This window comes from Aythya ferina (genome assembly GCF_964211825.1).
Source record: "Aythya ferina genome assembly, chromosome: 3".
Lineage (NCBI taxonomy): Eukaryota > Metazoa > Chordata > Aves > Anseriformes > Anatidae > Aythya > Aythya ferina.
The window spans coordinates 16984201-17009492 of record NC_140298.1 but is presented as its reverse complement, the minus strand read 5'-3'; the positions used below and the strand labels follow the sequence as shown (position 1 = coordinate 17009492).

Below are 25292 nucleotides of genomic sequence, written 5' to 3'. Positions count from 1 at the left end.
CTGGGAGTTGCTCTTTCCCAGGGCCTCCCTGGATTTGCCTACAGATTATGGTGTTTGAAGGAGCCTCTCCTCCAGGGACACGTTGAGTCCTGGGCCATCTTGCCATTGCTGCACTGACAGGAACTCCCTCCTGATCTGCTCAGCCTCCTCTGCCTTCACTGTATGTCATCCAGCAGCACCAGATTGTACTGGGTGCTGGATTAGCTCCATGTTTTAAAGGTGTTGAGCACAGAAATCATGTTGCTTATGCCAACTATTTTTAAAGGGGATTTCAATTCCCCATTATTCTCCCATGCCACTTTCTAAAGTAAGGGATAAGATTGTAAGATTCTTAGGTAAGAGAAACACAAAAATAAATCTTTATTTCTTTCTCTTTTGATCTGGGAGGAACCTCCTCCAGACAGTTGTCACAGCTGCAGCTTCTTGAGCCTTCAGGTGAATGGCAAGGCAGCTTTTACAGCATGGCTTGTTTGTTTGTTTGTTTTCTTCCCTAAACCTTGTTTCTTGGGAGTTGAAAATAAACCTTGTGTTTTCTGACTTAATGTTCCCTCAGGGCTGCTTGTATACGGCAAGGTTATAACATTCGTGAAGTCATAACCTAGCAGCTAATGAGCCTTCCAGCACAGGGGAAGGCTTCCCCTTCTTACAATGAAAGACAGATGAGAGAGAAGAAAGAAAACAAAAACCCTGAATACAGATCTGTAGTTTTTCTGTTACTCACAGAGAGATGAGTCAGTGAACAAACTTTTCTTTTGCTTTTAACCTTTTGAATGTTGTAAAAATAGCATTGGCAAAGGCAATGTTGTAATTATCTTTTAATTAAAAAAAAAAAAAAGTTGAAGTTACCTGATCCACTTCCTTCTACATCATGCACATGGGGGAAAGAGAAGGAAAATGCTGAAGATGAGAAAGAAATTAAGTAAGAAAAAACTGCTTCTGACAACTAGTGGCATTTTCTTAAGTTACAGTCTGTGCAGTTTGATGGGGCAAACATTTTCTTCTATGTTAGAGAAGGTCTCACAGATAATGCCAGGATGTGTTGGAATTACGGCTTTAATTTCTCCTGGCAGCAGTATCCATCTGAATAACCAACATTAAATGCTCACTGAACCAGGGCTTGGTGTCTTCCAGGTGAAGATCTCAATCAACAGAGCCTTTTTTACCTTCTTGTTTGCTTTCTATATGTTTAATGTTTAATCTGATACATAAAAGGATACGTAGTCTGATGATAAGATGGTACATAATAAGATGGTACACAACCTGGTACATAAGATGAAGCAGATACCACAGAGAGGTGCATTTTGGAATGCCCTTATGCTGGTGATTTGAGATGGGGATTTTGATCTGTAACCTTCTAAACTGAAAAAGGGATTTTTCAGTTAAGGTCCTTTTCTTCTCAACCAGACTGTTCTTAGCAGTAGCCAGTGCAATATTTTAGAGTTTTTATTTTTATTTGTTATTTATTTCCTAAGATAGAGCTGCCATATTTCTAAACAGTAAATAGAAATGTATCTGGTAACTGTATTATCTAAGGATCTATTTGAAAATGTGGTCTTTTCTTCTAGGGTAACCTCCCTTAGATATTTATTTTGATTGATGCATTTTTTTCAGCCATTTCTTGTGTTGTGATTTAACCCAGCAGGCAGCTAAGCACCAGACATTCGGTCATACCTCCCACTCCCCCCATGGGAGAGAATTTTTGGGGGAAAACAAAAGGAAAAGCTCATATGGGTTGAGATGCAGATAGTTTAATAGAACAGGAAAGAAATAGTAATAATGATAATAGTGATAATAATATCTACAAAGCAAGTGATGCACAATGCAGTTGCTCACCACCTGCTGACCAATTCCCAGCCGGTCCCCAAGCAGTGGTGTGTCCCCAGCCAGCTACCCCATATTTATCATTCAGCATGAATATGGTGAATGATATCAAATAGTATGGAATATCCCTTTAGCCAGTCCTGGTCAGTTGTCCTGTTTCTGTCCCGTCCCAGCTTCTTGTGCACCCCCAGCCTGGCAGGGCAGTAGGAGATGCTGAAAAGTCCTTGACCTACTGTAAGCACTGTTTTGCAACAACCAAAGCATCAGCACGTTATCAACATTATGTTCATCCTCAATCCAAAATGCAGCACCATACCAGCTTCTAGGAGTAAAATTGACTCTATCCTAATCAGAACCAGGAGACCAAGGTAGAATGTAAAATACTAATTTATCATATAGCTTTATGACTTCTAGCAGATTTGGGAAAAGACAGTAAACATACAGCCCCATTATCTCACTCCCCAAAATCTAAAAATCTAATAACAAACACTTCATTTTTCTGTATTATATTCTTACTGTACTGTGGGAGATTTTGCTGTTAAAACCCCAACACGCTTTCTGCAATGAATTTCTCAGTACCTTTTTTCATTCTAAAGGATGAAACTAGAGGCAACTGTACATGTTTATTGGAGGGAAACAAGTCTCCCTGGAGAGATAAATGACTTTGTAAAGAATTCTTCAACATATACCATTCTGTGGAATGAATTCCTTTATTCAAGGGAAGAAAGGATGTAAAATTTTCATGAAGTAATCAAAACCTTGAAAGAGTAGAGAAGCGTCATCCAGCCAATGGCTTTGAGAGCTGTGTTTGCCAGCATACTCACTCACAAACTGGGTTTGATGCTGACACTATAAAATTCCTGTTTTCAGGACAGGAATTTAGGACAGGGATCCCTAAGGATTTAAGCAAGACAGAAGTGTTGCAGAAAGGCACGTTCTGCTGCTTTGTAAAGTGACAAAATATGCTTTCATTCTGTCTAATTATAGTACTGTGAGCATTAACTAACTTCTATGGCACAGAAGATCCACATGGATCAGAAACCAGGATTATGTTCATGCCCCTTACTGGAACTTCGTATGTCTCCCAGAGCTGTAGTTTGCAGGAAGACACACAAATCACCAGCAAAGAAACTGCTAATCAGTTCTGATTAACAACAAAAGGCTTTCTGAAGCCAGAACTTACAGAAGGAAATACACCAGCAAGTACCTTATTTAATTTTAACAAAATCTGTTGGAGAGAGGTGTTTACAGGACTGGCTCTGTATTACCTGTGAGGGGATTGCTCACAGAAAAAAAAAAAAAAAAAAAAAAAAAGTTAGTTCATGGTCGTGTCAGATAAAGGTTAGGACATTATTTCTCAGTTAGAGCTAATTATGTCCTGGGAGTGTTTGCTCTTTCAGCCACGCTGCCTGACATCACATGTGGTATTTCCCTGGGCAACAACTTTGGGCTGTGGCCTGGATCTTCTTAGGATTGTTAAATGCATAAATCACAGAGCTCCAAAATCCTGCTACCATAAGTCCTAGTTTGAAAAGTATCTTCAAGGGATGTAGAAGATGTTAAAGATGGGTGTGACTAACGTTGGTTTTCTGGTGCGTGGGTGGACGCTCAAGTGCCATATAGGTATATGAGATACTGAAGCTAAGGGGTTTTTTTGGTTGATCATGGGCATTTTAGTGAAATTTTGGATCAGGTAGTGTGCTATTCCCTGGTGGACTAGGTTGGAGGGACTAGAAATTAAATATAAAATTGAAATGCTGTATCGTTTATGTGGGAGGAAAAAACAAAAAACAAAAAAAAAAAAAAGAAGGAAACATTTTGAACACTTGATCTTGTGCACAGATTGAAAATTATTTTTGTCCAAAAGGTCTTCAGTTTATTATTACATGAGTTGGTGAACTTGGTATAACTCTTGAAGAACCTAGGTGGGACTTTCAGAAATATAAACATTTGTTGATTCTTGTCCCAGCAAAGCAAGTGTGTTCAACCCTGACTTAATATGGGGTAAAGGTCAGCCAAACCTCAGTGCCTATTTTTGAGAAGCCTGTGCTTAGTGCTCAGATCATCGCGTTCTTCCTTACACCCGACATTAGTTGGCAGTCCTGTTTGCAGTGCAAGTGGATAGGTCAAGGAATAAAGGGATGCTGGGTGCTGACCTCACTTTCTGCTTCTTAACAAAAAGCTGCTGGTAAAGTAATAGCTGGAGCAGAGCAGTGGGCATCGAGCAAATACTTGTAGTACTGCCACTAGCATGTAATTGTTCTGAAGACTCATCAGTTCAACACAGCAAAGGCAGAAAAAGGATGGAAGTAGGCTGAGAGCTTACACATAAATCTTTCTTGAAGCTTTGCAAATTAATTTCTCCTTTTAAATTGTTTTCCAGCTGTTCTCTGGGTACCCAGCCCCCTGAACTCGTAGATAGGGACAGGGAGCAGAATGAAGTCCTCATAATCCACGAGGAAATGGTTAGCAACCTGCTTCTCCACGTAGATGTACACAAGCCTATGCGGCCAGATGGGATCCACCCAAGGGTACTGAGGGAGCTGGCGGAAGCACTTGCTAAGCTGCTTTTGATCATTTATCAGCAATCCTGACTATTTGGGGAGGTCCCAGTCAACTGGTGGCTAGCAAATGTGATGTCCATCTACAAGAAGGACCAGAAAGAGGATCTGGGAAACTACAGGCCTGTTAGTTTGCCCTCAGTGCCAGGGAAGCTCATGGAGCAGATTATCTTGGGTGTCATCATGCAGCACTTACAGGGCAAGCAGGTGATCAGGCTCAGCCAGCCTGGGTTTATGAAAGGCAGGTCCTGCTTGATGAACCTGGTCTCCTTCTATGATTCCCTGACAAGGTGACATGCTTAGTGGATGAGGGAAAGGCTGTGGATGTTGTCTACCTAGACTTTAATAAACCTTTTAATAAATTACCATTTCCCACAGCACCCTTCTGAAGAAACTGACTGCTCATGGCTTGGATGGATATATGCTTCTCTGGGTAAAAAAAAACAGCTGGGTGGCCAGGCCCAAAGAGTCGTGGTGAATGGAGTCAAATCCAGTTGGAGGCCTGTCACTAGTGGAGTCCCCCAGGGCTCAGTACCAGGGCCAGTTCTCTTCAGTATCTTTCTCAGTGATCTGGACGAAGGGATTGAGTGTACCCTCAGTAAGTTTGCGGATGACACTAAGTTAGGAGCGAGTGTTGATCTGCTGGAGGGCAGGAGGGCTCTGCAGAGGGATCTGGATAGGCTGCACCAATGGGCTGAGGCCAACTGTATGAGGTTCAACAAGGCCAAGTGCCGGGTCCTGCACCTGGGGCACAACAACCCCAAGCAGAGCTACAGGTTGGGGGAAGAGTGGCTGTAGTGGTTGATAGCTGGCTGAATATGAGGAGTGGGTAATAGTCTGAAGCCTGTATAATGCCCAGAGGTCACTGGTAACACCCCTGATCTGAGCCCCAGGGAGACAGCAACTTTCTCCATGAATAGTCTGAATAGTCCGAAGGCTTTATTATGCTTGCTTCCAGAGATCATGTATTTTCTTTTTTTGTCTTAGTTCCACTTTAAGAAAAGCAATTTGTAATATGCAGCCTTGTATTGGGATTCTTGCCATAACAATATTATTAGGAACTCATATTGTTTATGATGCACTAGACTATGGATATAGAGTAATATTTGTTCTGATTTAGTGGAATCCAGAGTTGAAACAAATGTTGTCAGTTCCATGTTTTGCCCTTTGGTGAAGCTTCGTGTAGTGTTTCCCGTAAAATTATGCTGAGGCTTTTCGTGAGTACCATACGTGTATTCAGCTGTTATCTAGAAAGAAAAAAAAAATTAATTGCTTATACATATTTGAATCCAAAAGGATCTAAAGGGCTTTTTCCAAATAATGCAAACTGACATGTAATTGTATTTGTTTGTTACATAGCTGAGATTTGTTGCCCCTTTTTTTCTTTATTCCTAAACTTTCTCTTTTACTGAAAGCACCTGCTTCTCATTCTGGTTTGGGATGACAGAGTTCTAAATAGAGAAGTTCTGGTGGAAAACAACGCCAACTCTTTACTAGGGTTTTTTTTTTTCTATCCCAGAATTTTCTCATTTTCATGTGCTTTGGAAGATGAAAATTTCTTCTCCCATCCAGAGTCTTTGAGGGCCACTTCCACTGCCCTCAGCTCTACTTCTCTTTGTTTTACCTGGGAAAGAAGGGTGTGTCTGCAGCTAATACTTTTAGCATGTTTTCTTGAAAGACTAAATTCTATTCCTAATGGTGATTTCACCTCTAATTCCATACCAGACTTCAAAGTTGAGTAGTGCTTTTGAGGGCCTTTCCCTAATAATTAGCCAGCATAATCCCTGGTTTATTGGTAGGCTCGTTAAAAGAAAAGTTTTCAAATGTATGTTCAGCAAAAACTACCAGCAGCTGAACTTAATGTTTCAAGTTGCAGCGTCTAACAAGTGCTGGATACAGCTGCTGTACGTTGTTAGCTGGCACTTACTTTCTTGGCACACTTATCTGAAAAAACATGTAAAAGCAGTGTTCTGGCCACCTGTTGCGTTCATACATTATTCCACAGAAACCCACCTCTGCTGAGTATAAATGATTCAGCTGCAGTTCTCTGCTCTATGCAACCAAAGAGAGATGAAAAAAAAATATATCCATATGAAAAACAGCTTAGAAGAATTCTGTTACAGCACTCCAAAGGCCCAATCAAGAAACTTTCTTTGGATCAGGGCTAAGGGTAGATAAATATATTCAGATAAGAAAGAAGAGTTTAAATAGGAGTCTGAACCTTCAAGGGAGACTTATGCTAAGACATGCCAAGTTTGTCATTCCCCACTCACTTGTGGTGGTTTGTTACAATAGAGCATAGCTGGTGGTAATCCTAAACCTGTTCAGAAGCAGAGCCATGCCCATTTTCATCACTTTTTAGGCATGACTCCAAAGACTGCAGACATTTAGTATGCATCTGATGTTTTTAGCACTTCTTAATGCATTAAGTGGAACTATCCTCTTTGGAGACTGTCTTCCATTTATTCAGGAACATCTTCCTGCAATGCCAGTAAGTTTCAACTGTAAACTACAGGAATAATTTTTATTGGTGAGAAAAAGATTTAGTTTTCACAGCTTGTACAGATGCATGGTGTGCTTTTTAAGAGAACCTTACCCTGAAATGCAGAAAGAATAGAGTGAGAATATGAATCTTCATCTCCTGTACTTCATCAGACATCACAGAAGTATGAATAAAGCATCCGTGTCTATTGAAGTTAGGTCTCTGCATCTCATTTGTTGACATTTCTAGATTTTATGCTTCTCTGTTTGCTTTACCTATCTTCTTTTGACTAACACTTCAGCTTCCCTGGCCCTGTACATATGTTCCTGTTGACACCTTGCCTCCATTGCTGATGCATAACCCATATACAGTTATTTTCTTTTCTTTTGGTTAAGTTTAGAAACAAGGGATTACTGAACTCTGTAGTGAATTTTGTAGTTCATATGAATTAAAACAGTATTTTTCATATTTAGCAGGTTTTTTCAGTAAAATTGAGAGAGAGATGAAACTGTAGTCCAAGCCCAGTTTGTCCTCAGAGGGTAAAAACCTGTATCAGTGTTGGTAATCTAGACTTGACAGTATTGTGTTTTTTATTTTTATTTTTCTATAAAATAAATTTAAAAAAAAGCCTTCTCTCTGGAGAGAAGGCTTTGAATCTGCTGCACTCTTTGATTTTAAAAAGCTGTTAGAAGCAAACAGCTTTTGATCACCACCAGCTTTTGGCTGAGTTAAAGCATATGACTTAAAGCTAGGAACATAAGACTGGGAACAATCGCTAGCAAGACCTAGGGCATTAGTTATTCTGTGGTATTCTGGTCTCTCCACTATAATGTGACTTCCTTTTCCCCCTCTTCAGATGAACTGAAGTTCACTAGTCTTACACGTTTCTACAGATTGCTTTATTTCAGGAGGCTATATCCTCATCTTCTGTCTTCACCTTGTCTCCATCCTTTTTTCTTTTCCTCCACTCCCTGCCTCCCCCCATTTTCCTAGAATAAGTGATGATGTTGAAATTCACTATGAAGACTCCTTTTCAGTTAGTAATTTTTTTCTTAGGCATTTTTAGATAGGATTTCTGATTCATGATTGTAAGCTTCAGCTATATGTTCTTTCTGATATTGACAGATATTTCTGTGAAGGTTGTAAGTACAGGATTGTTCATAAAGATTATCTAAGCAAAAAGAAAAAGAGAAGCAACTGATGTTTCCTCTGGACTGTAATTTGTGCAGCTTGGTTTTCAACACTAGAAAGATCACTCTACTTTTTTCAATGGATTTTTCATGAAATGTTTCACAGATTGCCTCATGCCCTTTAGAGAATGCTAAATAGTGCACAGAGTGTTCCTGTGCTCTTGATTCATGGCTGCATGCTGACATCCCAAGGGCTGAAGGAAAGGGAAACAAGATGAGACTAAGGAAGAAGTTTTCTTGGATAAAAGGTCAGTCCACACTGGCCTTGAACTATTTAAATACACTGCTTTTGTTTGGCTTGTGCTAATCTGTTATTTTCATCCAGAAATGTTCAGAGAACACCCATTTCCTCATCTTGTTTGAACCACAAATCAGAACCACAATGAGAATGCTGTCACAATCTTAGCTACCTCTGGGGCATCACGTCCGATGCAGCTAGTGCTCCTGCATACATTTTGCTCTAATCCACATGTTCTTGCACACACTGATTCATTTGCTCCCCAGTGCTATGGTTATCCAGCTCACCCACTGTCCTCTCCTTATCTTCTCACTGGCTAGACAGATGGACTTTCTGGACTTAATGTGATTTGCCCATGTTCACTAGTATTCTCCAGAGCCCTGTTTACACACATGTATACATTTCTGAGTTATGAATGTTGGTGTTTGCACAAAACAACAAGAAGAAATAACCTGTTCTCCTTCCCCTTCTGTAAATAGATAATAGTGACCAAAAAAACACAAAGTATAAGGTAGACAAGCACAGAGCAAATGTCTAAAAGGGTCTGAAGTGTTTCTCTCCAGGGAAAGGCTGCTTAATACTTATTACATTTTGCACTTTTAACAAGAAAATGGTTCTTTGACTCTGAAATGAATTTGAGAGTGGAGCGAGATTTGAAGCATTTGACAGAAGTTTCAGGAATAACTCTTGGTGCTTTTCTGGCTCTTTGCATTTTCAAGGCCTACATCAAGAGGAGTAAAGCACAGACTACTTCAGTAAGCTGTTAATAATATGCATTTTCTTATCCATGTATCCTGTTTCAGTGCTAATTAGGTTCATACAGTTCTCAGTATATAGCTGGAAAAGAAAAATGGAAGATGTGCCTTCCATTGAGCCTCCAGCATCATTGATCCAAGAGCGTCTGTATTTCAGCATGTTTTGTTAAAGAAAAGAGCAGTGAAGACAGGGATCTTTAGCCAATGGAGCACCTTCTACCTGAATCACAGAATAATTGAGGTTGAAAGGCATGTCAGGAAATTACCTAGTATGATGCCTCTGCTCAAAGCAAAGTATTTGTACATATTCATAAGATGCTACTTGAACCTTCTCTTCTAAAAAAAAAAAACGATTTTTTTTTTTTTTTTTGTCAGAATTTAGTAAAATTGAATTTGTTTTATTTGTCCACTCTATTGTGTCTGGTTGAACAGAAATTCGCTCAAGGGCTCAAGGGTTCCAGTTTTGGCTGGGACAGAGTTAATTTCCTTCCTAGTAGCTGGTGTGGTGCTGTGCTTTGGATTGAGGATGAGAATAAAGCAGATGATACGCTGATGTTTTAGTGTTGCAGAGCAGTGCTTGTACAGAGCCAAGGACTTTTCAGCTTCTCATGCTGCCCGCCAGTGGGAAGGCTGGGTGGGGGGTTTACAAGAAGCTGGGAGGGGACAGCTGAGTGGGACTGGTGATATCCCATACCGTGTGAAGTCATGCTCGACAATAAAACTGGGCACATTGGCCAAGGGGCCTGGTCACTGCTCACGGACTGGCTGGACATTGGGCAGCAGTTGATGAGCCAGTTGCATTATGCATCATTTGCTTTGTGTACTTTTTAATCCTTATTATTTTTCCTTTCTTTTCTGTCTTTGTCTCAACCCAGGATTTTTATCTTTTTTTCCAATTCTCTCTCCCATCCCACTGGGGGGCAGGAGGGGAGTGAGCTGTGTGGTGCTTAGCTGCCTGCTGGTTTAAACCACAACAGGGAAGAATCTCTTTGTGTGCTTTTGAACCAACTCCATTATTTTGTTTAGAATCATTGCTGCCTGAAAACTTAGATGTGTGACTAACAAGTTTTAAGACAAATTCTTGAATTTCCATGGCTCACATCAGCAGGCATGAAATGAAATACCATTTCAGGTTCGCTATTTCTTTCGTTGCAATGGACTGATGATTTACATGGGACATTGCTTGCTTGGAAATGAACATTTTACATTCACTAAGTCCCTCAGGATACAAACCTGTCCCTGTAAAAGGAGAGGAGAGGAGAATAGAAGAAGGTGTTTAAATATATATATTTTTTTTGTGAAGTAAAAATCGAGACGCATATAAGCAGCAGGATAGGAGTGCTAGAGTTGCTTGCAATTCACATCCTATGAAGGGGGTCATTCATATTGCATAGCAAAATTGTGGAAGGCTGAAACAGAAAATGACCAACTGCAACCAAAAGCATTTGCTGCGTGTTTCTTCTGAATGTGCAATTCGTGTTGGTCTTTTAATTATAGTCTATAAAGATGGCTCTGTTCCCTACCCACCGCTGAGTTTCCAGAAGTACTGAGTGCTTAGGGCTTGGGCTGTTAATACTGTAATTGAAGCAACTGCTCTGCGCTCTTAAGTACTTTATTCATTCACCTTGGACAATGTTGATGTATCTGTTGTATGTTCTGGGCCTTTTGTTAGAAGTGAATCTCAAGCACAGACACATGTTAGATGTATGGGGTTTACACGGCAAGGGCTTAGTAGCAGGGGGGAAGCCAGCGGCGGCCTCTGTGAGAAGAGCCCGGAGACTGCCCCTTGTCAGATCAGAGCCAGCTCCAGCCAGCTCAGAAAGGGACTCGCTGCTGGCCAGAGCTGAGCCAGTGAGCAACGCTTGTTGGGCTTCTGGGAGAGAAGATTTAAGAAAGGGAAAAGACTGATGAGACCCCGCAGGAGCAGGCCCCGGGCTGGAGCTGCAGCTCGCGAAGAGGAGCCCACGCAGGAGCAGGGGGCTGGGGGGAGCTGCCACCCGTGGGGGACCCAAGCTGGAGCAGCTTGCTCCAGGGGGATGGATGGACCCTGTGGGACAGACCTGTATTGGAGCAGTTCTTGAAGAGCTGCTGCCTGTGGGAAGCCCACACAGGATCATTTCAGGAGCTCCTGTTGGAGCAGGGGCAGAGTGACTGTGAAGGAGCAGTGGAAATGAAGTGTCAGGGACTGACCACAGCCTCCATTCCCTGTTCCCCTGCGCTGCTCAGGGGGAAGAGGTAGAAGAGGGCGGATGGAGGGAAGGTGTTTTTAGTTTATCACTGCTCAGGTCTGCTAGTGATAGGCAGGACATTGTATTAATCTCCCCATGCTGAGTCTGTTTTGCCTGTGACAATAATTATTGAGTGATCTCCCAGTCCTCATCTCAACCCTTGAGCCCTTTTCCATTATATTTTCTTCCCCTTTTTTTCTTTGAGAAGGGGGAGTGAGAGAGTGACTGCGGTGGAGTTCAGCTGCCCAGCAGGGTAAAATTACTACAAGTACTAATGAAGAGAATTTGTTAGGGCTTTTAGTGTTCTTGGCTTTTAAAAGTAGGAGAAGAAAAAGGGAGGGGGTAGGTGAAATACTTCTCTTAGATCATAAAGCTCTTTCGACTAAATTCACTTTATCTATAAGACCAGTCTTCCTAATTGTCTGTTATTCTCAATGACTTAAACTGCAAATTAATGTAAAATATTAGACCAGAAAGTCATTATCTTTATATTGTATACTGATTTACAAATTACCGCATGCAGAGAAGAGCTTTTAAGAACTGTGGTGTAAATAAGCAGAGCATTAGGAGCGGCCCTCAGAAATTCAGTCAGGCCCTGGGCCTGTGGTTGTTCTGCAGCCCCCACATTTCTCTTTTGCCTTGTTACCACAGCCAAAGAGCTAAATTTCTGTAGCAGTCTTTGTTGAAGCCCGAAGACTTTAGGCAGCCAACAGAAGGTCTCAGGTATACCCGTAGCCTTTCTTGGCATACCTTCCCGTAACCATTGCTTTTCCTCATCTTTGTATTTTGCCCATTTTTGAATTGCTATTTACGGAAGCAGACTCTGTCATCATATCAGATGAATGCACTGAAATGACAGAAAGTCATCCTTGTGTGGCCTAATGGCAAATGGGGGATGCAGCTGACAGCAGGTAACAGGGATGTGTTGGGTAGAGCAGTGGTTTAGGTGGAGTTACTGACTAAAACAAAATCACTTGAATGCTCTGATGCAGTTTCTGCCTAATGGCATCTTCCTTCCAGCCCATTGCTCAGCTCAGCATGTCTGTACAGATTCAGGCAGCATTAACTTCCTTGTGACCAGAGTTCACCATGTCCTGAGGCGGGTTGGAAATTAGGAGACATTTCTTCTCAAAAAGAGTGGTTAGGCATGGGAATGGGCTAACCAGGGAGGTGGTGGAGTCACCATCCCTGGGGGTGTTTAAGGAGAGGTTGAACTTAGAGCTTAGGGACACGGTTTAGTGGGTGACATTGGTAGTAGGGGAAGGTTGGACTAGTTGGTCTTGGAGGTCTTTTAAAACCTTAATGACTCTTTGATTCAAGGGCTTCTGTGATCCATAGGCTAGTTTTTATTCAACAGTATTGATTGCTCTTGCCAGATACAGAGTCTGAGAGCTTTTTCATTATGTTTGTTGAGTAAAATTGGAGGTCATTGAGAGACTTTGAGAGTCATTAAATCTAAATTTTCATTGAAGAGGCAAAATCCTACTCTGAAGCATGTACTCAGACAATTCATGTGGGAGAAAAGATAAGAAAGAAAGAAAAAGCTAAAAATTTAGCGGTGTTTTGGAGGTCATCCTGCAGCTTTTGGATTACGTTTGTATTATGTACAGAACAAGAGGAGCAGCAAGGAAACTATCCTAGAAAATGACACATGGAAAAATCCCGTTGATGTGACACGAATCACATGATTAATGTCAGGTAACACAGTGTGGTGTTGCTCCCCAGTTTGTGTTTCCAGTAGGTGAGCTGACAGTACATCAGCTTTGCAGATGCTTTTTATTTGACAGTGAGAAGGTGGTACATTACACTAGAACATCTTATGGAGTCTGTTTTCTAGTCATGTTCCTTGTCAAGGCTTTTCTTATTTATGCTAAGAGAGAGTTTACATGCCAAACCTTGAGACTAACAGGCACATGTATGCCATGCTAAACAAAACATTGCAGTGCTCCAGCTTTGAAGTCGATATCCCAGGCAGTGGCTTAAACTTGTTTTTTTGGGCAGTGACAGCTGTGGTCAAATACTTTTGGCTTCTTCTCAGGGTATTCCTCTTTGCCTCTTGGGATTCTTTCTCTTGGAAATGTCCAGTACTAAAAGAAGGAGATCAGATCTGTTGCACGGTCTCATATTCCAGGTGTAGATCAGTAATGGGTGGTATTCCTCAGGGGTCTGGCACTGTTTAACATCTTTGTCAATTTAACAGTGAAATTGAGCGCGCCCTCAGCAAGTTTGATGACACCAAGCTGAGTGGCGCAGTTGACATGCTGGAGGGAAGAGATGCCATCTAGAGAGACCTGGATGGGCTTGAGGGGTGGGCCTGTGGGAACCTCATGACATTCAACAAGGCCCAAGTGCAAGGTCCTGCATCAGTGTCAGGGCAATCCCAAGCACAAGTACAGGCTGGGAGGAGAATGGGTTGAGAGGAGCCCTGTTGGGAAGGAGCTGGGAGTGCTGGTTGACAAGAAGCTCTACATGAGCCTTTAATGTGTGCTCGCAGCCCAGAAAACCAACAGTATCCTGGGCTTCATCAAAAGAAGTGTGGCCAGCAGGCTGAGGGAGGTGATTCTCCCCCTCTACTCCGCTCTCATGAGACACTCCCCTGGAATATTGTATTCAGCTCTGGGGCCCCCAGCACAAGAAGGACATGGAAGTATTACAAAGAGTCCAGAGGAGGGTCACAAAGATGATCAGATGGCTGGAGCACCTCTCCCATGAAGACAGGCTTAGAGGTTTGGGGTTGTTCAGCCCAGAGAAGAGAAGGCTCTGGTGAGACCTTATAGTAGGTTTCCAATATCCAAAGCAGGCCTATAGGCAAGCTGTTTATCATAGAGTGTAGTGAACAAGGGGCAATGACTTTAAACTAAGAGAGTAAATTTAGGTTAGCTATTAGGACAAAATTCTTCACTCAAGGGGTGGTAAGGCTCTGGACCAGGTTACCCAGAGAAGCTGTGGATGCTTCATCCCTGGAAGTGTTCAAGGCCAGGTTGCTTGGAGGGATTGGAACTAGATGATCTTTAAGGTCCTTTCCAAGCCAAACCTTTCTATGATTCTTTGATTCTATGATATTCCAAATGTGGTAACACAATAAGCAGATTGTTATCGACTGTGATTGCACTGCTGTCCTTACTGCAGCGTTGAAAGCTGTGTACGCTTTCATGGTTTCACTTCAGAACAGAAATTTCAGTACAGTCTGTCCAACCTCTGGTGCACGATTTGCTCTGATAAGCACATTCCATGTCTTTGAATATAGTCATTAAGTGATTGCTTTAGTTGCTCTCTTTTTTGTTTGTTAAGGGCTTTCCCCATTCAAAGTTCAGTCATACAATTCAGAGAACCTCTCTCCTGCCCAGTAACAGGGTAACTGTTCCAATCCCTGCTGTATAAGCAGTAATAGACACAACCTTTCTGCATTCCAACGCTCATCTTTCCTGATTCAGATCCTTCCTAACGAGTCATATTTTTCAAATGTCTGTTTGAGGGAAGCAAATTAAATTGGAGAAGGAAGTTGTTTATCAGGAAATAAACCTTTCTTCTTCACCCCTGCAATTTCCTTTCATGTTGCATACGTATAGACATCTGTATTGCACAGTTCTATGAAAGACATTTTACTTCTATTTATCTTGCAATGCGCTTCATTTTTATTCACTTATTTGTCACCGCATATGGCACACCCTACACTCCATGCAGACCATAAGAATGGGAGAAAGAATCTTCTCTGACTCGCATGCCCACCTCTGTGTTGCAAACAAACACTGCAAATAACTGGAGATATGGGAAAGGTGGAATTTGCTGAGGGTTGTCTGCCAGTCATTTTTGTGTGTGTGTGTGAATCTCTGAAATCCAATTTTTTATTTTTTTTATTTTTTATATTTTTTTTAGATCCTGGCATCTTTTTATGCATTTTGAACTGAAAAATGGGGTTTAGGAGCCTGTTATAGAGGCTGGATACTCTCTTGAAATGGGTGGAAATGCCTGGAGCAGATATTCTATAAACCCTTCTGAACCTTACAATCCAAAGAGTACTTCGTCTAGCCCTTAATCTTTCTTTGGATATATTGATACCTTATTTTGAAGTCTAGGTTATTAAAGCTACTAGATAATTGCAGCATATCCCTAAAGGACTCAGAGTTAAGCACAGCTGTTCTCTCAAGTAAAACCTTCCTTCTCATCCACTCTTTCAGCCTTTGAACCTAAAGTCTTTCAAGGTATTTAGTCTGCTGTACAGATGTTGAACAGGCACAATATCTGTACTTTCCTTTAGGTGTGATGTGAAAAATCATTGCTGAATGCAGAAGTAAAAATTCTTGTTTAGTTGGTCTCTCAGACACAGCTATTGAGAACTCAGTTATTTCAGAATACCTTGCCACTATACTCTGCTCTGTGAAGAGGCTCCCCGTCTTCCTGAAGCCTTGACCACATTTGACTGTAATTGAGATCAGATTATGTTTCACTTTAACTATTTAAATAAAAAATTAAGACTGCTTTTTGGTACACTAAACAAAAATAAAAAATTGCAGTGATGTACATTGGGTTGAAAGGATGGAATTTCTTTATGATCCTCACAGACAATTAAGTTACTCCCTGAAGCGTGAAATTTAATTACCATCACCAGAAGCAGCATGATGCAGTGGATTAGGACATAGGAATAAGTATCATAAATTTTTATCTCTGATCTTAGTTCTGCCATCTATTTATTGAATGACTGAGTCATATAACCTTCCTGTGCCTCCTTTTCATCCACCTGAAAAATGAAGTGTTTGATGTCTTTGCTAAGGGGCTTTGAAGTCTGTATAACAGACTTCATTTAAAGGTGTAATGGGTTATATGAATGCTAAGTGTTGCTAGGGTTGCCTAGGCTTACATACTGTGAGTACTTATTGCAATCTGGTTTCATAGAGTGAAATCTCATTTTTTTGGCAGTGTTAGCTTCATTAAAGGAAATGTAATCAAGCTCATGGGCAAATAGGGAGAGGACTACAAGAGGAGATGACACTGAAGAGCCATTGTGCATCAGAAAAAGATGCTGAGCTATTGTTCTTTTCACATCAGCTTTGATGCTACATGTCAGATACAATTACTAATTGTAGCATCTCAGGAGCGCCTCCAACCATGCCCTTTTCATGAGGTGGAAGAAAGCATTTTTAATCTTACACAGTTTAACTGGGAAGCAAAAAGAAAAGATGAGTGCCAGATGAACATATTCCTCAATGAAGATTGCCCAGCTCTACTGTATTTGCTATGGCAATAGTCTCTTACTGAAGTGGTTAATCACATCATGTCAGTATGGAGATCTCACAAAAACTGAAAGCTGTTTATTGGATGGGCGGAAGTGGCCAATTATAAAATAGTTTGTTCTGTCTTAAAAAACAAAACAAAACAAAAACAAAAACAAAACAAAAACAAACAAACAAATAAACAAAAACAAAAAACACAGTGCTTTCTCATGTCATAGCATGAGAAATCCTGTGACATTGCGTGTCTACTTGGCCTACAGACCTTTTGAGTAGGTAAGTTTTTTAGCATAGCAATAGCCATGCTAAGTTCATATTAAAGTCACATTTTGGAATCATCAGCAACAGAATCTTCCTATAAGTATCTGGGCTGCTATTTTCACAGTTTTCAAAAAGCAAAACTTAATTAAAAATGCCCACTGCATTTTGTGGATTACATTCCAGTGCAGAAGTGCCAGACTACTCAGTTGGAAAGAAGTTTGTCCTTCACCAAGCTGATGACTGATCTCATTGCCTTTCTTTGCATCCCTCTGAGTTTATATGCTGTTTCCTTCAGGAAAAGTTTAATACATGTCTGTATTAAACTCCATGCAAAGATTCTCATTTGTAATCACAAGAATATAGATTGAATTGTGAGGCTGCAGTTCTTCACAGTTACTTATCTGATTCAATACATTGCAGCATTCAAATGTTTTTCAGAGCAAGATCTTTACTTCAAATGGGTTAGTAAAGCAAAATCTTCAAAACAAATATTTTCTACAAGATACACAGAAAAGCAAAAACTTTAATATTCTAACTCTGTTAAGTTAACAGGAGAGTATATTTTTTCATAGCTTTTGTTTCCTGTTAATAAATTTTCCTCTGTAAAATAAGTGTATTGTGGTCTTGTAGCGTGTTCTAAATATAGGAGGAAATCCAAATAACAATGAAACTCTAATGGTTTAATTGCAAACTTCCTATGTTATCCAAGAATAAGTATGAATTAAAGTAGCCTGTGTGGGCTACTCGTATTTCATTGAAAACTAAAGCAATTTCTGCCATACTATGATATCCCTCAGACAGTACAATTGTCAAAGAGAGGAGCTGTACAGAAAGGCCCAGCAGCGTGGTCCTAAAAGGCATGTGAAGTTAGTTTCTTCCACAGTGCAAGTGAGGCAGTATTATTGCAGTCTGGAGTCAAAATCTTCTGGGTCTCCTGTTCTAAGCAAGGTAATTACACCGTGAGTCTGACCCGTTATCCAGACCTAGAAGAATTACACAGTATTTTCTTGGAGGGAGGTCATTAGTTTTACCTTAAAAGAAAAGCATCAAAGCCCATGTGCTTTTTTTTTTCCTTAGTGAAAGAAAGGAAAGTCATTACAATTACATGTAGTTCCATCTTTTTTAATGGAAAAACCTCTGTGAATACATCTTCTAAAGGCATTTTGAAGGAAGGGCTGGGAAGCAGTAGAATGTAATAGTCACAGGGATGTTAAAGGTCTGATCCAATAACACTAACAAAGGTCTTAATTGTATATAAACTATCACCAACAGTTACATCTTCCTTACACAAGAGGCCATAGAAAAAGATACAAGGACAACTGGCATTAAATCAATGCAGGAAAACTATTTTTCTTTCTCTTCCTAAATAGAATGCTCTGTGAGCAGAAGAGTTTGCACTGCAGACTTTCTGCACTGTTCAAGAACTATGTCCTTTAATGCTAAATAATGTCTTGTATTAATATACAGTAACTTTATTTTCTGCCATTTTAGAAAATAGATCCTTTTCAAGACTACATCATCACCCATCAAATTAAGGCCCTGATGTCTTTTAAGTAATTTTAAGATCAGTAAACTGAAATTAATTTAAAATTGTTAATTAAAAGTAATAGGCAGTATAATGTATTGGTTGAACTAGTGAAAAAAAGCCTTCAATGGTTCTTTTTTTTTTTTTCCTCCTGTCTCTTGGAATGTTTGCATCTTCTGAGAACGTTTTTTAATTTTCTGTTTTCTGTATTCTAAAAAAGTCCAGTCTGGTTCTTCCTTTGTGCAGTATGCATTAATTGCGATCAGGCAAGTAAGCATGGAGCAATGTGGAGGCAAGATTAGAACCTGTTATAAACTCCCGTATAATTATGCAATGGGATGTAGGATGGAGAAAGTTATGTTCTTTTACCAATTCGTCTAGTAAAGGAAGAAAATTCTCTTTTGGACTCCTAATGATAGTTTTTCCTTTTAATCCTGTCCTTACCAAGGCTTCATTCTCAAAAAGTGGCATTTTTTTCACTACCTTTATCATGCCACAGGTGGATTTTGATGTGAAATACTCTGATGTGGATGCTATTATTTGTATTTTATTTTGTAATTCCCCAAAGTTCACTGAACCCTTTACCAAGGATAGACTGGACTGTATAGGTACGTTGCATTTTCCTCTCAGGCATACCACGATAAATGCTTGTAACAACGGGAGTATTTTAGATGAGAAAGAGCATGCATTTGGAGAAATAAATCACATTGTAACTCAGCTTAGTTATGAGAAGTCTGTCCTACCTAAGGTGAAACAACCTATGCTAGAAGCCAGGGCAAACCCACAGTGAAGGCATAGGTGGTAACACAGGTGTCAAACTGGCTGGCAGCATGGAAATTAATTCTATCTTGCATATGTAGATGGATATTTGGGGAATAATCACTAAGATGGTTGCTATATATGGGACATCAAGACTAAAGTCCTAAAGTTTGTTGCTATCAAGTATTTTGGAACAACTCTTTAGCAGAATGAAAGAGGACCCAACAGGTAATGTTATTAATTGAATTCAAAACTATGAAAATCATTTATCCACAAAGACAGACAAATGCTGGATGCAAATATTTTCTCTTGAGATTTTACTTAAGAATTCTAGCACATCTTTCTTATGAATTGACTGCTTCTAAGAGAGCATCCTGACTTGCACGTGCAATTAATCATTGCTGGCATCACCCAGAGGAGCGTGCAACAAGGCATCTAATGCAGTAGTGTATTGATTAGAATTAATCAGTTATGTGTTCCTCCTGAAGCTGCACACTACACAAACAATCAAAGAATAGCTAAACTATAAATATCTCTCAGAAGTTAAGTTTCCATGAAAACTCAATTGCGCTTCTGAAACTGGGAAACTGCATGTGAGATAGAGGCAGGGAAGCACCACCTGCTATCTAGCAAACGGAATCATGGATGGGAGGCCAGAGGAAGCACTAAGAAGAAGGTTAGGTCAGAAAGAAGTGCTTCACCATTACAGTCTGAGCACCTAACTCTTTCAGGGCTATGCAAGTCCTGAGGCTCTGTTTCTAGCATATCTTCACTTTAGGGAAGTAGATGAGTGTACAGATGGTCACTTAAAAATTCAACTCTTGTACTGAGCTCAGTTTCTGTCAGCAGCATTTTCTGCTTTGTAGAAGAATGACAGAGCTGAGCCAGCTTCTTCTTAACATAACTTCAGTGAAAGTCCTGTTGAGTGGGTCTGGCCTGCTGAATCAAGACTCTGAGCAGTATCTAAACAATGTTATAGCGTGTTGCTTTACAGCATAAAACATTAAATTAAGATGTTAAGCCATGGTCTTACCTGTTGATTGTGGCAGGAGCCAGAGAGATCATCCTAGCTATTGTGGCTGATGTGGTAAAAAAAGATTTTGCTATTGAAGGCTGAGTGGAGATTATAGCTATATGCACAGTAACTGATGCGTTTGTCCTTGCAGTTGTCAGCTTACCAGTCTTATTCATCACTCCGTACACTGCTTGGAGGTTATGCAGAGGAAAACAGGAACAATCTGTTATCTGATGTAATTTTCTTTTGGGACCTCAGTTTCGCAGAATCACGGAATGGTTGAGGTTGGATGGAATCTGATATTTACTAGCCCAACTTCCTTGCCCTATGCAAGGTTAGCAAGAAGTTACAGAGATCCTTATCCAGTCGGATTTTGAATAGTCAGGAACAAAATGTATGGATAGAGACTCCATAACCTTTCTGGGCAACGTCTTCCAGTGTTAAATCATCCTTAGATTAAGCATTTTTTTTCTTTATAAGGGATTTCTTGCATTTCAGTCTATGCACATTCCCTGTTGTCCTTTCATTAGATATGACTGATCGGTTCTCTCTTATTTACACCCTTCCGCAAGATGTAAACACTGATATGATCCTCCCTGAGCTCTTCCCCAAGGTAACCAATCCCAATTTTCTCAGCCTCTCTTTCTATGTCAGATGCTCCACTGCCTGCTTATCTTATAAATTATAGTTCCAGCAGTTTGTTGATGAGGACATGATGGGAGACAGTGTTGGAAGCCCTACTAAAGTCAGATTAAGCAACGTCTACTGCTCCCCTCATCCACCAAGCCCATCATCTCACCATAGAAAGCTACCAGTTTGGTTAAATGTGAAATCAGGATGAAGAGATTCCACACATGGTATTGCCACAGATATCCTAGCAGATCACTGAAGTAGCTTTTCTGCCACCTTGTTAAAATGCCACCTTTCTAAAATTAGATTCATAACATAAGCCACTCACAATAAATCTACTACTAACTAACATCTAATGCATATCAGTTATCCTGAAGTACATCTTGCTACTGCCAGACAGCCTCTATTAAAGGATCTTCAAATGAGTATGGTTTTGTTAAGTACAGGGTATTGTATGGAAAGATTTGGATATCAGAGTTCCTATGCTTTTGCAGACTGATGGCAGAATTGACTCCAATCTTGATTTGCTAATGGGTCTCTGTACTGACCTGGTAGCTATTTTAGTCTCCCTAATAAATCTACCAGTTAGTGTCATCTCCAGATCATTTATTTTTGTGTCTGTGAAGAAACAGGATGATACTTGGGAATTAATTTCACATGAATCTTTGAATCTCAGACAACCTATTGTAGGAATTTGTTCCACAAAACAGGAATATATTTTGTAGTGAATCTGAACTTGAGTGAATCTGCCTTTTCCCATCTTGCAATCGCAGAGAAATAAAATACCTGCTTGGCAACAGCTCTGGGAGTTAATAAAGTTTCTGTGGTAAACTATGAGAAGCCCGAGAATTTCAAACTGAAGTTATTGCACCAGTAACTCAGAAAAGCAATTCCTAAAACTCTCGGCACATTTATCCAGAGGGTTAGCAGTAGCACAGAAATGGAAATCATTGTTGAGAGCCACTGCGTACTTGGAATTAAAACCCATCAGTCTTCTGAAACCGAGGAAAACAATTTTTGTGGCATACAGATGCTTCTGTAGTTCATAACAAAAATTAAATCTAAATCTTATTTTTTACCCTGTTTGTACGGAAATTCATATCCTCAATCCTTGTAATATACCTAACTTGAGATGACATCAAAAGAAATAATGCACAGAGAAGCTAGGCATTTAAAATACTTTCAGTGCTTCATTTTATTTAATTTCAGTAAAAACAGAATTATCCATTTGGGTGAGGGGTATGAGAAAGGAGAGAGAGGATGACTATATCATCTTCTGAAGCTGGAACCTGAAGCACAAGAGATGAAATGTGGAAAATGAAGATAACTGTAAAAGACGCATAAAACTCAGAAGTCTAGTTTCAGAGTTCTTGCTGAAAAGGGAGGAAGAAAGAGACCTGGTAAACCACAAAAAAAAAAAAAAAAAAAAAAAAACATACAAAAACAAACAAAAAACCCCACAGTGTTTGCTTTTCAGAGTTGCGAGTTGTACAGTTAGCTGTCGTCAGTGCCTTTTTGCAGTCCTTGCTTAAGAACATTTATTTAGGTCTTTAGCATACCTGTTGGCACCTTCCTTGCCTGATGGGAGTTGTGTCATATTGAACAGAGGGTAGTGACACTGCTGCATTCCTGCTGAGATAAAAAGTGTGTCTACCTCCGGCACAAAGAAAAGTCTCCTAGCTATTAGAAGTATAGGGTCAGTGATTTGGGATGGATCCTCCCTTGTAGTGGGCACAGATGTTGGTTGGTTGGTTGGTTGGTGCAAATGGCACAGCGAGGCAAGGGCAGGGAGAAACACACACATGTACATACATATATTGTTATTCCTATTTGGAAGTGTGCCTTAGTTTGATAACATCCAAATTTTGGCATACTTCTGGGGAAAGACGTTCTTTGTCATACTATGCTACATGGTTTGTTTTGTTCAAAACTATGTTGCAACGGGTTTCTCCGTCCCTTAAGTCAAATGCATTCTTGTGTACAGCCCACACAGTCACAAATCTATGGTGGGTGATGGTCCTACTTGATAAGGAAACATTTGAGTTTCAAGAGGATATTGTAATAGAGCAATGAAAAATCTGTTGCACCTGACCAATTATGTTAACCAAAAATAGTCTTCCACAAAAATACTTGATATTGGATACTTGAAAGCAACTTCAGGAAACACAGTAAATTTTTGTTCTCATCTTTAAAACTGCAGCTGGAGCTGTAAAGAGCATTTTCTAGTAGGTTTTATGAGAAACCCATTTTCTTGTTTTTCTCCAAGTACAATATGCTAAAAAAGAAATCTGTGTGTGTGTGTATTAGTAGTAGAGAAAACAGAAAAGTGGGTTAGTAGTGACTGAATGGGTTTACAGACAATCTCTCATCTCTGGTCATGTTTATGGTGAGTGACCAGTGAAATGGGTGATGGACTCTGTACAGCTGCAGGAGTAATGCATGCCTCTCCGAAAGCATCCATTCACAAATGGTGTCATCGAGTGTTTTTATTGGCAGCCTGTACACAGTAATGAAAGATGAAATGGGCCAGAGAGCGTTATCATAGTTACTTTGTTCCGTAGCGGTTCTATGATTCTATGGAAACTTCTGGGGTGTACAGATGTTACAATATGACAGACATAAAATTACAATACAGTATCCGGGGTTGGAAGGGACCCACATAGAACATCAATTCCAAATGATGGCTCCACACAGGACCACCCAAAAATCAAACGAAATGTCTGAGAGCATTGTCCTAACAGTTCTTGATCTCTGGCAGGCTTGCTGTCATGACCACTTCCCTGGGGAGCCTGTTCTAGAGCTCAACCACCCGCCCAGTGAAGAACCTTTTCGTAATATCCAGCTTGAACCTCCCTGATGCAGCTTCATGCTGTTCCCTTGGTACTATTGCTGATCACCAGAGAGAAGAGATCAGCATTTTCCCCTCTGCTGCCCTTTGTAGGCCATGACATGGTCTCCCCTCAGTCTCTTCTAGGCTGAACAAACCAGAGGATAGAAGGTAGACATTGAAGAAGGCAAGCCCTTAAAGTCTTCTGACATCTCAGAGAGTAGACTAAGGTCGTACAGATTTTCTGTTCTCATTTACTTATGGCAACAAGCAGACTAGGTTGAAACACTCTTGCAGTATACTATGTTAGGTTCCAGTACTGTTTCTCCATTCCATTTCCTTGATTTATTTGGTAGAACTCTTTGTTTGTCTGTAAGGCCAAAACAAAATGAACAAAACAAAACAAACAAACAAAAAGCAGAAAGAGAAATGACATATTTTAGTTGTAGTGCTTCTTGTATGTCTAGACATTCCAGCCAGCCACATCAGAAGCAAAGCATGCTACCTCAACCAGCACCACAGTGTTGGGAATTACCATGTTTGCACGAGTCCTTGAGCCTGGCTTATTGCCCAAGTCTGACTAACAGCCTTTGCCAGTGAGGAGCAGGGGGAGCGATCTCTAGAGAGCATATACGTGTGTGCTATAGATTTCACAGCTTGCTTTGTAAAGAAAGTTAAGCTTCTTTGAAACAGCAGGCGGATATCTCTGAGAAGTCTGTGGACTCTGTGGAAATCTTTGTGCTTAGAAGCTTACTTTTGCAAAATCTATGGGAGGGGAAGGCACTGACCATGGAGCACCATGAGATGATGGGGAGCAGGAGGAGAGAGCAAAGTACAGTATGGCCAGCCATATGCAAAGCTGCTTCTCTGGAGGCTTCAGTCCTCGTAAAATAGCTTTTATCATTCTTCTTTGTTCTTTCCCTTTTCTGTATGAGTGCAGATGGGTACTGCTTCAAAGGAGAGTTGGACATCTAGAGAAACCGTTCCGGATCTCACTGGAGTATGTTGCTCATGGGAACAAGAGCATAGCAGCTGTGGATTCCTTTGCAATAAAGAACTGCAGCACAGGTAATGTACCATATTTTATTGTTTCTGGCTCATACTGTTTTGATGCCTTTTTAGATATGAGCATGTTTTCTGTCTAAGAAACTTCACAGAATTAAAGTTTTTCATTTGACGGGTTACTTAAATATTCGTTTTTACTATTCTGTTCCAGAGAATATATTTTTAAAATGTTGCGTTAGAAGTTTTTAACTTCTTGAAGGGAACAAGATCTTTCTTTCCCCCTTTTGGAATGAATTTCTAGGAAAATTCAATTTGGGAAAAAACTGATCAGTACTTTTCCTGGCTTGCCAGATGCATATCCTGACAACTTCACTTTCTGCAGCAGAAAATAGAACAGATGAATGGTTCTGAAACAAGATATCTTTCAAGTCATCTTTGGATGTTCCTTGTAACAATTTCAGAGTTGTTTTTTTTTGAACAACTATGGTAAAGTTGGTTTTATAAAGCATACATTTCTTTGGAAATGTTCCAAAGTAGTTATTGTGGTGTTACCCCTAATAGCTTGATACAGTGTGTGGAATTTTAGTAATGGGCAACCTTAACAGGAGGTTAAGGAGCTTTTTTAATACAAGCTTCATTATCAATTTAAGTATGTAAATTCAGTGCTTTTGTGTCAGAAGCAGCTGTGTTTTAGTTCTACCATCTTTATGGAGATTGTGAAACATACTGAAATCTTTAGGTGGCTTGTCAGTGAATATTATTACTTG

General features: G+C 40.2%; 1 protein-coding gene across 2 annotated transcripts in view; it reads left to right on the top strand.

Annotated features, from left to right (window-relative positions):
- Positions 1-25292, top strand: part of ALK (ALK receptor tyrosine kinase) — a 282098-nt gene that overhangs the window by 155383 nt on the left and 101423 nt on the right. For both annotated transcript variants that reach the window (XM_084514520.1, XM_084514519.1), the window contains exon 5: positions 24461-24588. In XM_084514520.1, the coding sequence (XP_084370646.1) occupies positions 24461-24588 (128 nt within the window). The remainder of the gene's footprint in view (positions 1-24460; positions 24589-25292) is intronic.